The sequence below is a fragment of the Sesamum indicum genome, linkage group LG9, assembly GCF_000512975.1.
Source record: "Sesamum indicum cultivar Zhongzhi No. 13 linkage group LG9, S_indicum_v1.0, whole genome shotgun sequence".
Taxonomy (NCBI): Eukaryota; Viridiplantae; Streptophyta; class Magnoliopsida; order Lamiales; family Pedaliaceae; genus Sesamum; species Sesamum indicum.
The window spans coordinates 9,144,656-9,159,411 of record NC_026153.1 but is presented as its reverse complement, the minus strand read 5'-3'; the positions used below and the strand labels follow the sequence as shown (position 1 = coordinate 9,159,411).

The 14,756-nt window shown below is 32.2% G+C and overlaps 1 protein-coding gene across 1 annotated transcript; it reads right to left on the bottom strand.

Moving 5' to 3' along the window:
- On the bottom strand, window positions 4,311–8,309 carry LOC105171182 (2,3-bisphosphoglycerate-dependent phosphoglycerate mutase). Its single transcript, XM_011092210.2, has 9 exons — window positions 8,105–8,309; window positions 7,384–7,673; window positions 7,063–7,286; window positions 6,235–6,353; window positions 5,979–6,135; window positions 5,775–5,876; window positions 5,565–5,684; window positions 4,862–4,913; window positions 4,311–4,695 (listed from the first exon to the last, which is right to left on the bottom strand). Exons 2-8 carry the CDS (start codon window positions 7,652–7,654, stop codon window positions 4,863–4,865), a joined length of 1,044 nt encoding a protein of 347 aa, XP_011090512.1. The 5' UTR covers window positions 7,655–7,673; window positions 8,105–8,309; the 3' UTR covers window positions 4,311–4,695; window position 4,862.

The following is a 14,756-nucleotide window of genomic DNA, read 5'->3' as shown; positions in this document are numbered from 1 at the left end:
ACACTCTATTCCATGTATGTATAAAAATATTTAAAAATTATAAATAATTAAAATTTTAGTTAACAAGTTAGCTACCAATAATGGGATAGCGGCTTCAAAAATGTATGAGTGTCAAAAGTTGGGAGTAACAGTTCGTAAAAAATGATGCAATACGAGGACTTTTTCAGAGGTCACCCATGCTAGTACTATTCTCGTCTAAGAACACTTAACTTTAGAGTTTTGATGGGATCCGATGCATTATTGTTGGTATGATCGCACGCTATGAGTACCAAAAGTTGAGGAAGTTTGAGAATCATTTTAGTAAATTTATTAGAAAACACTCAAATTACAATTAAGATCAAATTTTATTGAAGCGAAAGAATAAGAACAATAGTTGGTATGATAATAAAATTATCTTTTATAATAGTATAGAACTATAAATAGATATTTGAAAAATGAAATTAAGAAATTTAATTAGGAAAAATACAAAGTTATATCTATTTTAATATAAAAAAGAAAGGTCCTCTATATTTAAAAACTGTTGTTAGTGACACTGTCTCACTAACTTTTTAATGTAAAAATTATACCCATAATTAGATAATATTAAAAACTATTTGTTATTTGTTAATTATTTTTTGTTAATTATTTTTTGAATATTTTGAGAATGAAAGCATTGATGTAAAGAAATTATATCTGTAATAGCGAACTATTTATGATTGATTTGATTTTTCAATGTTAATTGCATTTATTTCGAGTGCAAAAATTCAGTTTGAATTAAAAGAAAAAAGATTCCTATAAATTTAAAATTAGAGCTCACGTTCCCGAGGGACGCTCCAATAATTAATAACACAATATTTCATAGTTGGGATGTTGAATTCAAAGCTCAGTCACTCTACATCCCCCCCCCCCTCCCAAGAATTTATTGACCCCCCCCCCCCTCCCAAGAATTTATTGCTAGTAATTAGTACTTTTACATGGCCCGTATTTGAAAAAACGTACATCTATTATTGTTGCGGTTCGCTCTCGTCTAACAAATAAATTTTTTCGTTAGTCAAAATTCACCTAATTTATTTATATTAACAAAAAAATTGAAAACAAATCTATATTTATCCCCAATTGACTTATTACTGATTTATTGTAAGTCAAATAAATCTTTTTATAGCCAAATTATGCTCATACGTCTTCATGCGTTAATGTATGTGTGGAGGTATATTTTCACCGTTATAAAGATAGTTTAGAAAATATTGCTTGACCTGTAGTAATAAGTCAATCAAATGTAAATATCCATTTTCAGTTAATTTTTTTAATATCAGCAAATATAGTGAATTTTTACTAACGAAATGACTTATTTGTTGGAAGAAAGCAAACTTCGGAAATACTAGATATAATTTTTCAAACTATAGAAAATCTATGTACAATTATACCAAATTTAAGAAAGAAAAATGTAATTAATCCTAGAAAACATGGTTGGTAATATAGTATACCTAATAAGTCTAAAATTATAAATACACAGTGTAAACATTGAGGATAGGTTGTATAGAAAGGACAAATTTTAAGGTGGTATTTACATTTTAGGATGGGCTAAAATGGTGACAGATAAATATGGGATTAAAATAGGGATTTGTTTGGATACGATAGATTTATCATTCATTTATTTTAAGACAACGAAAATTGTGATTACGAATTAATAGCATAATCAAAAATGTGATTGTTTAGGCCTTTTATCAAAATATCAGAACAAGATAAAAAGACATGAATATGCAAGGTAATAATTATGGTATTGACAAAATGCAAACAGTCATCTTCTAATATTTTAAATGAATAAATTATCTATATTACAAATGAGTAAATTATCTCTTATGAAAGAACAAAATGTATAAAACCTCCCTGTATTTTAAAAAGTCTAGAAAAAAAAAAACCCTCCTATTATGAGAATAGGCTTAAAGCTCTCATGTATTTTGTAAAACTCAGTTCAATCGCTCCCTCTCCATTAAATCCAACTAACGGTGTTAATCTTTTAGAAAATAACTGTTATACCCTTACTTAATATATACTATTTTTTATTTTAATGACCATTGAATATTTTTTTTTATCAAATATTGATCGTTAGATTTAATCAATTAATCTCAACTATTAGATTTTAAAAAAATAAAAGGTCTAGATTCAACAAATTATTTAACTTATATTATATATAAATAATTTAAAATTTTAAAAGTATATTATTTTTATATATTTAAAAAAAAAAAATCTCGTTAGAATCGTCTTGAAGAGACGAGTCTGATAGTGGTGGTCTGAGACCGAGATTAGACCGAATGGATACGAATCGACGGCAAACATATTTGACGGTCGTGACTTGAGCCCACTCTTTATGATTGACGAAAACTCAAATTGAAGCTATGAAAATTTTCTTCTTGAAAAGAGGATTCGAATGGTACCATTGGTCGTCGAAAATTCATCCGGAAGGCGCCGGAAACTTAGAAACAAGTTTCCGGCAAAAAAGGGGCAAAATCACAGTTTTTCTTTTTTCTAATTTTTTTTAATTAATTTTAATTATATTAATTAAATATGTTTTAGTTAATTAAAAATAGTTTAAATAATTATAATAATGAAATATTTTGGCTAATTAATAATAATTATTGTAATTAAATATATATTTTAATTAATTAAAAATGATTTTAGATTTAATAATTAACAACTATAAAATTATTTGAATTAAAATATAATTTAATTTAATATTTAATATTAAATAAATTAAATATAATTTAATATTTCAATTTAAATTTAATATGGTAAAATTTAATACTTATTTTTTAGGATGAGAAATGGGAAAAGAAAGACACAAAACAAGCCAAAAAGCCTTTGTATGTTATATAAACCATATAGGGGTATTTTAGTCCAAAATATCGTTAAATATGAACCTAAACCGTAGAAAATGACCACTAAACATAGCAGGCGCGTGTCTCCTCCACTTCCCGTTAGTTGCTAATAGAATTGGGGTTTTTTGCTGACTAAAACAAAACAGGAAGGAGTTTTTAGCCTAATTTTCAATCTATTTCAGAGACTTTGCTTGCAGTTCCGGGTCGGGCATTAGACAAGTAAACAAAAAGTGGGATCCGATCCAATCTGTAAACAAAGACTAAAAGTAAAACGAGTTCCAAAAATATTGGTAGAACGAAAGTCTGCCTGCAAAATGACTTGAAAGTTGCCGTTACCAAACATAGGGAGGAGTTGAAGAATTTTTTACAAGGATGGGTTTGAATCAGTGATGGGAAAACTTAGGGTAAATTGCATACGTATTTTGATAAAATAGTGCAACTTCTATGTTAATTTTATTGGCATAAAATTTTTCAGTGCAACATCACTTATAATAATTATATATTATTAACTAAATTAAATTATTATTTAATTTAATATATTTACAATAGAATTTTATTTGTCTATAAAAAATATTAATTAAGTATTAAAAATACCAAAAAAAATATATAAGTTATTTTAAGTTATATTATTTACTATAAATAATATTTAATAATTATTTATTTGACCACCTCCCCTTCCAGACCACTGCCCCCTTTTGGTGGGGCGACTGAACTAGGCGACGTGAGGTCGCCCCCGCACTATCCACCCCTTTGTGCGTGGGCGACGGCGACATTGCTCTGTTCTAGGTGATGCGTTGTTGTACAATCTAGGCGGAGACAATTGTGGCTGTGGCCTCCTACATCAGTATATATATATATATATATAATGTGTATATAAATAGACTGGCACAAAGAGGCCCAAGCAGTCCAGAAAAAAGAAAGAAATGAAAAGCCCAAAAAGCTAAAGAAGAAGGGATGAGGCACAAGACATCCCTCGACTCGAGACCAGAGACATCCCCCGACTCAGACCATTAATAGTAGATAACTATCTAAAAAGTATGAACAATTTGTATAAACAGTTCATAAATCCAGAGGTGTAAATGTAACTAGTCCTTTTTTTTAAAAAAAAAATATTTTTCAACTATATATTAATCACACAACAAGTGTAATATGTTAAACAATTAGTTCAAATTTAATAGATTTAATCCGAACTAAAATTTTCCTACTTACCACATTAGCACACAGAAAACTCGTATATATACACACATATGTATGTGTTTTTTCTTTTAAAAAGATTTCTCAGTAAGGTTGTCTTTATCTACATTAAAGAGTTTTGATAATCTAGTAAGCAGTTTGCAAGAAAGAACGAAAACATAATTACATTATTACCCCCTTAATTATATCAATTTACAGATATTACACTGCCACTTTTTAGTTTTCATTGGTAATGCTTCATTATAGTAATTGGAGGTCATGTAATAACAGTAATCACTCACAAAAAAGGTCTATACACTATCATTACACTTAGTCATGTGATTGATATACAATTCAAGAAAAGTCACCGCATGGAATAAATGTGATACAAGATTCTTTCATTCAAGGGGGATGGATGCAGGTTAACTAGCTAACTGAAGAGATAAATTCACATAAACAAGCCTTCTTTAATATTTGAGAACACATCATTCCACCAGTATCTCTGATGTCGAAGACAGAATATTAACTAGATCAGACATAAGGGAAGGGCGTCTAAATTAGAGATGAAAGTCACAGCAATTTTCTAACCGTTGATGGAGGATTAGCCTTTTATCCAAAATGCTCGATTGAGTTCCATGTGACGACCCAAAAAACAAGCCAAATCTCACTGCAAGAAGTTTCAAGCATAGACCATCGATCATTTAGCTTGATGGAATATATAAAGCTGGTTGCTATCTCATGATTTACTTGAAGAAAATAGTTTAGGATTCTCAATCTGAATGAACCATCCGTAGAATTAAAAAACACTAGATTGAAGAAGGCGATATTATCACCTTAGATGTCTTCGGATGTTTCATCTAGTTTTCGCCGATAGGCAGCCAAGCTCTGGAAGAAGAGAGTAAAGAACCTCTTAATGAATTGATCACACTGCAAAACTCTAACACATGTTATGGAAACGCGAAAGTTACATTTTTGGTCCCTCAACACTATTACTAAAATGATTTTGATCCTCCTTTTTCCACGAGTTACACTTTTGGTCCCTGAACTTACCAATTTTGAACACATTTGGTCCCAACCGTTTGAGTTTTCGCTTAACACTAGCAGAGATGTGTTGGAGTTCCGTGCGGTCCCCTCTTTTTTCACGTCCACGTGCGCCTCATGCAGTCATCTCTGTTAGTGTTGAAACATAATGGTTGGGACCAAATTTTTTCAAAATGTGGCAAGTTCAGAGGACCAAAAGTGTAACTCATGGAACAAGGGGGATCAAAATCGTTCTAGTGATATTGTTGACGGACCAAAAATGTATGTTTCCCTTATAGAAACTTATTCGAGCTAAATATATTTGCCCCAGGAAATTGCTTTCTCAAGGGAATAGTTCACTTCTCCACAAACTTTCCAGATTGCAGTTTCTCTATCTTATTCTTTTATGACCCGGAAAAATACACGGACAAGTGGGAAATAAAAAATTCACCATCTGAGACTATGTAAATAGGAAACTCCGAGTGTCGAGTGCAGCAAACCAAACAAAGTTTATACCTCCGTATAAGCATAAACACCAGCCTCAGAAGATCCAACAGGACTTCCTCTCCTGATGAAGTTTCCTTCTCTATATATGTAGAGCATCGGTACACCAGTCGAGAGCTCTAAATTGATAACCTGTCAGTAAGTGATCAATGAAACCTTAATTTTGTGGCCGAGTATGGAGAGTAAAGGCACTAAAAGAAAAAATCAACAAATATTTCGTACCTCTTGAGAAGTTAACTTATCAAGATACATAATTATGGACCTTAGTGAATTCGCATGAGCTACAACCATCACATGCATTCCACTCAGAAGCTGTGGTTCAATCTGTAAGATGAGCATCTAAGTATGTAAAATCCTCCCAGCGAAAGCCTCAGGATCAAATGTATGTTTTTATGCCTTAAGACAAACATAGGCGTATTTGCTTACGTGCTCTTTGAAAAAGGTAACTGCCCTCCCTAAGCACATCTCAAGGCTCTCTCCATTTGGAGGCCGAACATGATAACTTCTACGCCAGTTATGAACTTGCTCCTTCCCATATTGTTCAGCTGTTTCCTGCTTATTAAGACCTTGTAGCTCCCCGTACCTATGCACAAAAGCTTGCAGTGTTATTGTCAGCCAGCAATGAAAAGCGAATATAAAAGATAAGCTGAAGACTGAAAAAGAAAATTAGATATGAAGTTACATTCTCTCATTTAGTTGCCATGCTTTGACAACCGGAATAGATTGCTTCTTGGTGCCTTCACTATAGATCTGACTCCATATCCTTGCTTGTTCAGTTTCATGATGCATAATTATAGGCACCTGAAAACTTTGAGTAGGTCATTGCCAAGGATACATGTCTCTTTTAGAGATTGTTCTTTATTCCCTTTGTACATCTTGGAAGAAATTACTAATGTATAATACCTTGAGGCCCCGTTTACTTTGTGATACGAGTTATTTGGAACAAGATAGTAAAAAGCCCTAGATGGGTTGAGTTATTCAACCCAAACAGTACTTAGTCCAGGGCTCTTGGATTAGAAATAGGCCCCATAATTCAAGGTAAACACCTTACTTGGGTGTATTAAGCAGCTTATACAACCTAATACTGAAAAGTAAAAGGACCTAAATGATTTAGGAACCATTATTTAGTTTAATTATGATTGACTATTGGGAATGTTAAAAGAACATACTGAAATGAGTTGAATATGCTAACCTTTTGCAAATCAGAAACAATGATCTATGAAGTCCTTTTTTTACTTCTCGTTTCTTGAGCTTTTGTACATAAACATATAGACTAGGATGCTGGCAGGATGCAACAACATTCTTTCTCATCTACAGAGTAGTAAGTTTGCAAATGGTACAACAGCACTACCAATTACAGTTGGTTCAGGACCGATAAACTAACAAATTGCAACAGAACATTTGAACTACTATTTGCACACAAATCCTTCACTAAAAACCAAGTCATTATGGAAGTTGCTTGCAAGTTAAAATTCAAGTTCGATCCTAAGATATCTATAGTTCAACGTACCTTCATGCATCGGTGTTGTGTTAGAGCAAGCATAGTAGTCATCTGAGCACGGATCAATGCCGATGTGTAGATGATATCAAAAGGGAGGTTGCTAATTCTTTTCCCAGCTTCAATCGCTTCTTCGACTCCTCTACTGGTCAACGGCACATCGACACAACCAGTGAAAAGGTTTTTCTCATTCCACATTGATTCTCCATGTCGCATCAAAATCAAAGAAGACTCCTCTGTGAAAATGTAATATTGCCTAGGCATCACACATTAATATAACATAGAGGGCAGTGCAGAAACTTCAAGAAATGTCTTGGAATGCAATCAACTCACTCTCTTCCGTCTGATAACCATGAGAATGACTTCCGAAGGAGGACAAAATAGGATGTTGACATGCTGCATAAGACTTTGATGAACGGGATATGTACGATCTACAGATTCTAAACCTGTTAATCTTTCCTACAAAGGAGCGGGTATCGGCCAGAAGGCCAACTGAAAGTGATCCCACACATGATCCTCGAAATCTCTTACAAGAATGAGAATCACCACGACCTCCAATTAACCAACTGGAGTTTAAAGTTTGTGAAAGAGCAGGACCACTCATTCTTGAAATTTGAAAGTCCCTACAAAGTAAAACACAAGCAGATACATTTGAAATTAAACACATAACAAACGATTGGAATAACAAATAACCATAAAACATTCATCCAAATTTGCAATCAACAGGACTTATCTCCAATAACAAAAGTTTAAACTAGAATCAATGCAATAAACCGCTCCGGAAGGATCACTTGACTGATACAGACAAAGGCATAAAAATTTAACTACGCAATAGCTGATAAAGACAAGATGAAACAAGAAACAAATGAACACCCACCAAATGCATGTTTGTGCTATGGGAAAATGATAGATTTCTGTGTGCCATTTCACAACCATTTTCTCAAGTAATGCATCATCCTCAGACCATTAATTCTTACAAAATTTGTAAGAACAGTGCATTGCGAAGTAAGATGAAGGCAGATGAAGAAAGAAAGAAAAGTTCGAAATGGGTTACCTGAAAATGGGTGCTAATTGCGATCGAAGTAAGGTGGGATCACAGGAATGTTGATGCCGGGATGGTGGCCGGCCCGGAGGTTGGTGGAGAACAATGCGACATCGTATTAGTCTGACAGGTTTGTCGCGGTTTCTAGATGGGCTTGGTAGCTTTAGACCAACTCTGTGTCCAACTGTTCGAATTCGGTCAGCGGTCAGCCTAATTGTGTTTAGCAATACAACATATTAGAATAGCGGTGACGGTCAGGTCAGGTAATAATAGTTCGGATAGCTCAACTTAGATTTTAAATTTTTTAAAGTTCAAATAATTATCTGATTCTGACTCGATTTTTGTTGGATATTCAATTTTTTTCAAAAAAATTAAAATAAATAAAAACAATAGCATTTATTTTAATAAATTCACACTTATTGTAGAAATTTACAGATTGGGAGAAAAAAGATGATTTTTTTGTGGGGTTGGAAGTCTTGGACTTAGTAGTTGGGACTGAGAAGAAGAATAGAATATTGAAGAAAGAGATATAATTTAAGGCTCGTTCGATTCAAGTAAAAGGAAAAGAAAGTGGTAAGAAAAGGGGAAGTGAAAGTGATAGAATAATAGTTTTCTTTTAATTTGTTTCGTATGATTGGAATGAGAGTAAATTTCAAATACTTGTTCTTGTTTGCTACGAGAAAAACAGATTGAAAAGAAAATACTAATTTTTATAATTTTACTGAATAACAATTCTCTTCATTTTGTATTGAAAAATAAATTAATTAATATTATAAAAATATAATTTTAGTATATCAAAAATCTAAATTGTTATTAATAAAAATATTTATCAAAATGAGTATTGTTCATTTATTCTAAACTTTTTAGTTTAAATAAAATAAAAATTACATACTAACAAGATTGCCTACCCGATTGTTGTCTTCGATACAGTTGTTTTTCAATGATTTTATTTATATTTTTTGTGGCAATTATGTAGGGTATTATCAGTAGAAAGGAGAAAAGAATTAGAAAAAAAATTATATATATAGATATATATGGGTAATAGAGTAAATAAAAATAAACACTTATTTTTTGTCTTTTTGGTCTTATACTTCCACTTTTCTGTCTAATTTTGGATGGAAATAAAATTAAATTTTCAGAAAGTTCCATATATATCGAGTTTTAGTTTACCTCGATCTCTTCCCCCTAACCAAATACCAAATTATTTCTTATACATTTACTTTTACTCCCACTCCTCTTATACTCCCACTTTTCACCCGAACCAAACACACTATTAGAACAATATAACTCTAGAGTTAGATATGAAAAGATACACAATTTTTATTTAATTATTTTTTTAAAATTCAGATACCCGATCAAGTAGTTAGGATTGGGAAATCCTATTTGAACTCCGATCCGATTTTTTTAATTAAATTACCCGATACTCAATTTATTTTTTAAAAAAATTCAAAAATACACGATTGCCCACCCTATATTGGAGAGACCCCATACAATAACGTATGAAATTTATTTTAGTCCCCATATTTGAGCTCAACTATAAAATGATCCTTATCTTTTCAACTCACTTCAAATTAATTCCTTTGACAAGTGATTATTTCATATCACCTTTATAAAATTTTTATTTTTTTTTACAAAAAGTCATTTTAATCCCTCAGTTCCAAGTTTTTAATTTCATTTGCAACTTGGTCCCTTGGATATAAATTTTAAAAAAATTATAATTATTTGTAATCGAAAGTATTTTATAATTCTGCAATTATTTAAACAATAACTTGCTCGGTATCATATAAATATAAATTTTTTGAATATAACGAACTTCTTGCAATTCTAAAATTTAGAAAAAAAAAACACTAGAATTATTTAAAAATTAAAATCAAATGTGGGCGAATAAAATGAATTTTATTCCTCCAATAGCTATCTTAATTTACATTTACGAGTTTAAAAAAAAATTCATGTAAAGGTGGTATAAAAAAATGCAATATTTACCTTATAATAAGATAAATTTTCTAATATAAAAATTTCAAGTTTACCTTTCCACGGACCAAATAAATGTATATTCATTTATTATGGATTGTATTAGTGAAAACCCTATTTAATTTTGCATGAATAAGTGGTGACAACCTGGTTGGACTATCGGATATTTTGTTTACATTCTTATATATTTGGGTTAATTACACTTAGACCCCATTTAAAAATATAAAATTATAATTTCTTCCCAAAAAGTTTCGAAGTTAGACTTACGCCCCTTCAGAAAATTCATTATTTACGCACGACCTCATTTTATTAAGGTTTGGATGAAAAATATTGATATTAGCAAAAAAAATTACATAAATTTTTAATTTTACGCCTCATATAATATTCTAATGTAATAATATTGTACGTATCATGTTAGCCTCACTCCACACATAATAAAAATATTATGGGGGGAAAAATTAAAAATTTATGTAATTTTGTTTTTAGCATAAGCATTTTTCGTCCAAATTCTAAAGAAAATGAGTCAGGTGTAAAGGAAGAACAATCGACCTTCTGCATTCTTCACTATGGAGGAACAACAATGTTTTCAGGTTAAAACCTTTGAGCTCCCCTCTCCTCTCCTCCATCTTCCATATTACTCAAAACAAAACTCATCAAGTGTAGTTGTCTCCATAACATGCACCACGCTCTAGTTTCAAAAACTAGCTTTTGGAAACTCAAGGTAGGTCTGTCCGTCCTGGACGGTGCTTCTCCGAGTCTGTTTCTTTTATCTATTGAGACTATAGTAAAACCTCTATAAATTAATAATTTTAGGACCATGAAATTTTATTAATTTAAAAAGATATTAATTTATCGATAAATTAATATTTTATTAATTAAAAGAGAGACTTTTTAAATTCATCAAATTTAGTATGTATGTATTGAAAATAAATGAATTCATATATGTTTCATTGATTATATTCATGCATCAATCAATTCTTTGTAACTAATTAAATATATTCATGTATAATATCAATTCATTGTATACAATTAACTGTTATATTCATAGACGCATGTTCAATTCATTGGAATTACTTAAATATACATATTTACATTAATTCATTGCACTAAAATAACTATTATAGTCAATTAAATATATTGATGCATGATAAATGAAACATATACTATATAAATCTCAATATGAAAACAAAATAATTCATAACACCCAACCATGTCTTCTCATCTAAAAGACATCGCACTATCATCCATGAATGATCAAATGCGTACAGTATTACAGACTTCATATTTTAGCAAATTACCATAATATTTATAACTGTAATATTCATAAATTATTAATTTAGAGTTTTAATGGGACCTAATATTCATAAAGGAATTTTTCAAAAAATTATTATCTTATTATCTTATCGAATTTGATTATTGTTTACAAAGGCCCAAGTCGGGACCGGAAAATTTTATTATTTTAGAGAATTTATTAATTTATAGAGGTTTTACTGTATTTTCTTTAACTTTATCCTCCGTCTATGCGCTACAATAACATTCCTATCTATTAATTGCTTACACATGGACTTGATCTCTATTGCTGAACCTGTGATTTTCTTCAGTTATAGTGGATATCCATTTCATGCAAGATGTATTGAGTATATTAGCTTGGATTAAATATTTTCTCTTGCATGTCTTTATGGGGAAAAAAAAAAAAAAAAAACCCTGAACACCCCTTTGTACTGCATAATTAAATTCTACTCTTATAATGCCCTAATTTGATTGTAATAATTAATATTCATTCTTGGGCACGTTCTTCAATATTGAGTTTTGTTAACTAGACTTGCCTTTACATGCATTGCCAACTTTATCCTTTATCCTTGAGTACAGAAATTTTGTCTAAGATTCTGTTGAACCATAATACAACAAAACTGACCCATTGCCTTATGTGCTTTGGTGGTATCCCATATTTGCACAGATGAAAAATGAAAAAGGGGCATTGAGGTGATGATCACATAATGGAACAAATACATCATAAAAAATGTGTTCATGGGAGAGTGCGTCATCTTCCCAGAGGGGCGTTCTGGTATATGCACATGTGGGAAGGAGGTTGAACATCATGGACTAATAACAATCCTCGTAGAAGCTTTCGAGGATGTACGAAAAATGGATCAGCTTTCTTTTCCCTTAATAGATAGTGATAGGATCGTATTTTGTGCTTATTTCATATAATATTTTAGCCTATTTTGTGACCAAATGCTCCTAATTAAATATTATTTTGCAGCATTAGGACAAAAGAAATGGAAAATGAAGAAAAGCACCAAAATGGAAATTCAAACAAGACTCAAACTCAATTTTTGGCAAGAGTTTGGAGCTGCTTAGACTACATCTGATGAAGGAAGAGTTTAACTAGAATTATAATTTTATCTCTATAAGTCTTTTAGTTCAACTAGGAATCTACTTCTAATCCTAGTAGAACTAGGTATCTAGCTATTATAAATAGGTGATGTAATTCACTTTAAGAGACAACTTTTGAACTCTTTTATTTCCTATGCTTTTATAATATTTTCCTATTTTGCTTTTCATGCGTTCTTCCATTAGCATGTCTACCTAGTCCTCTCATTCCGGTTGAAGACTTGGTGAACGCTTAAATCCAACAAGTTGTGAGAACTAATTTATGCTTTCTACTTTTATTCATATTGGTATTTGTGTTGTTCTCTGTGCTTTTATTACAAATAATCTGATTTATTGTCAAGAATATTTGCCTAGCCAATTGAACTTGCAAATCCGTAATTGTTTGTTGAATTCAATAACTAGTGGTAACATAGCATAATTGATTATGTAGAAGTTTTCGATTATGTTGTGGGGAATGCACAATCTAACTTAAATAAATCCTCGTAGGAATTTATTGGTTAGAATTGGGCCTTTCTAATTCTTAATGCTGTTGGTAAATTAAATCTTGAGAACGTTCCCAAGGTTGTTTACTGATTAGGGATTTAGTCAACAGACGTTCCTTGGCTATCCACAAGGTAAGGAAAGGTGAGGTTGTTAGGTCGCACCAATGGCCATAACCAATTTATCTATCATGAATAATTGTTATCTTTGCATCTTTTATCTATCATGAATAATTGTTATCTTTGCATCTATGATCAACCGTGGAATTAAGCGTGATCCTATCTTTGACTGGAATACTCTTCTCTTATATTTATCTCTTCTAATTTTATTAGCTTTTTAGTTTTATTATTCTTTACAATCAAAACTCCCCCTAATTATTTTCCTTTTTGAAGGAATTAATTTAAAACCAATCTCTGTGGATTCGACCCTACTCACACATCTACAAAAGTGTTCGTAGGAATTATTTTTGGTGGATTCGACACCCATCAAATTTTGGCGCCGTTGCTGGGGATTGGTGTCATTTAAATTTATTTCTTTTTCTTGTTACTTGGTTTTATGCCACGTTCTTCTCGTACAGGTGAACTTGAATTTGATCCAGAGATCGAGAAGACCGCTCGTAGACTTCTAAAAGAAACCAAGCAACACAAGGAAGAGGCTTCTACTTCTTCCAAACCAGCAGCAGATTCTGAGTTAGACGTGTCCACGTCTAATGACTTTAAAGATGAAGTCATGACCCATAATCCCGAACGAACGATCAAAGAGATGACTTCCCTTGACTTAAATCAACAATCACTCTACATTGAATATCCTAATTTAAATGTTGATTTTGAACTTAAATCTGGCCTAATTCATTTACTTCCTACTTTTCGTGGCCTTGCAGGTGAAGACCCACACAAACACCTCAAACAATTCTATGTGGTGTGTTCCGGCAAGAGACCTCAAGGAGTCACTGAAGAACAAGTCAAGTTAAGGGCCTTTCCATTCACATTGGGCGACAAAGCAAAAGATTGGTTCTACTCCTTACTTTTGGGATCTATTGTTAATTGGAACGAGCTCAAGAAACTATTTCTTGAGAACTACTTCCCCGCTTCAAGGACTACTTGAGAACTACTTCCCCGCTTCAAGGACTACAAACATCCGGAAGGAAATAAGTGGAATACGCCAATTCTCTGGTGAAAGTTTCTATGAATATTGGGGGAGATTCAAGCAATTGGTGGATAGTTTTCCTCATCACCAAATTCCCGACCATCTTCTAATTCAATATTTTTATGAAGGGTTGTCCGAGGCAAACAGAAGCTTGGTGGATGCAGCTAGTGAAGATGCTTTGTATGATAAAACTCCTATCGAAGCACGCAAACTAATCACAACCATGGAGGCTAATAATCAACAATTCGGTAGTAGAAACGACAACCCCCCACGAAGGGTAAACGAGGTAAGTACTTCTATTGATGAACGTTTAGATAAACTTACTTCTCTTGTTGAAAAGTTTATAGGGGGAGGCCTTCAACAAGTCGAGACTTGTGGGATATGTACATTTTCGGGACATTGCACCGACGCTTGTCCTACAATTCACGAAGATTCAACCGAACATGCTGACACCATCGGTGGATCTTTTGAGCAACAACAAAGGAGATATGATCCATTTTCCAATACCTATAACCTCGGATGGAGAGATCACCCAAATTTGAGGTATGACAATCAACCTCAAAACTTTCAAAGAGTTCCACACCAACCACCACCACCACCTCAAACCAATCCCAATAATGCTACGCCCTTGGAGGATATCGTGAAGACACTCGCCTTGAGCACCCAACAATTC

Coding starts and splice junctions, on each gene's coding strand:
- LOC105171182 (XM_011092210.2), bottom strand. CDS start 7,654: ATGAGTGGTCCTGCTCTTTCACAAACTTTAAACTCCAGTTGGTTAATT. Junction 6,136..6,234: donor TGGCAACTAAATGAGAGAAT/GTAACTTCATAT, acceptor TTTTGTGCATAG/GTACGGGGAGCTACAAGGTC. Junction 5,685..5,774: donor ATAAGTTAACTTCTCAAGAG/GTACGAAATATT, acceptor ACTTACTGACAG/GTTATCAATTTAGAGCTCTC.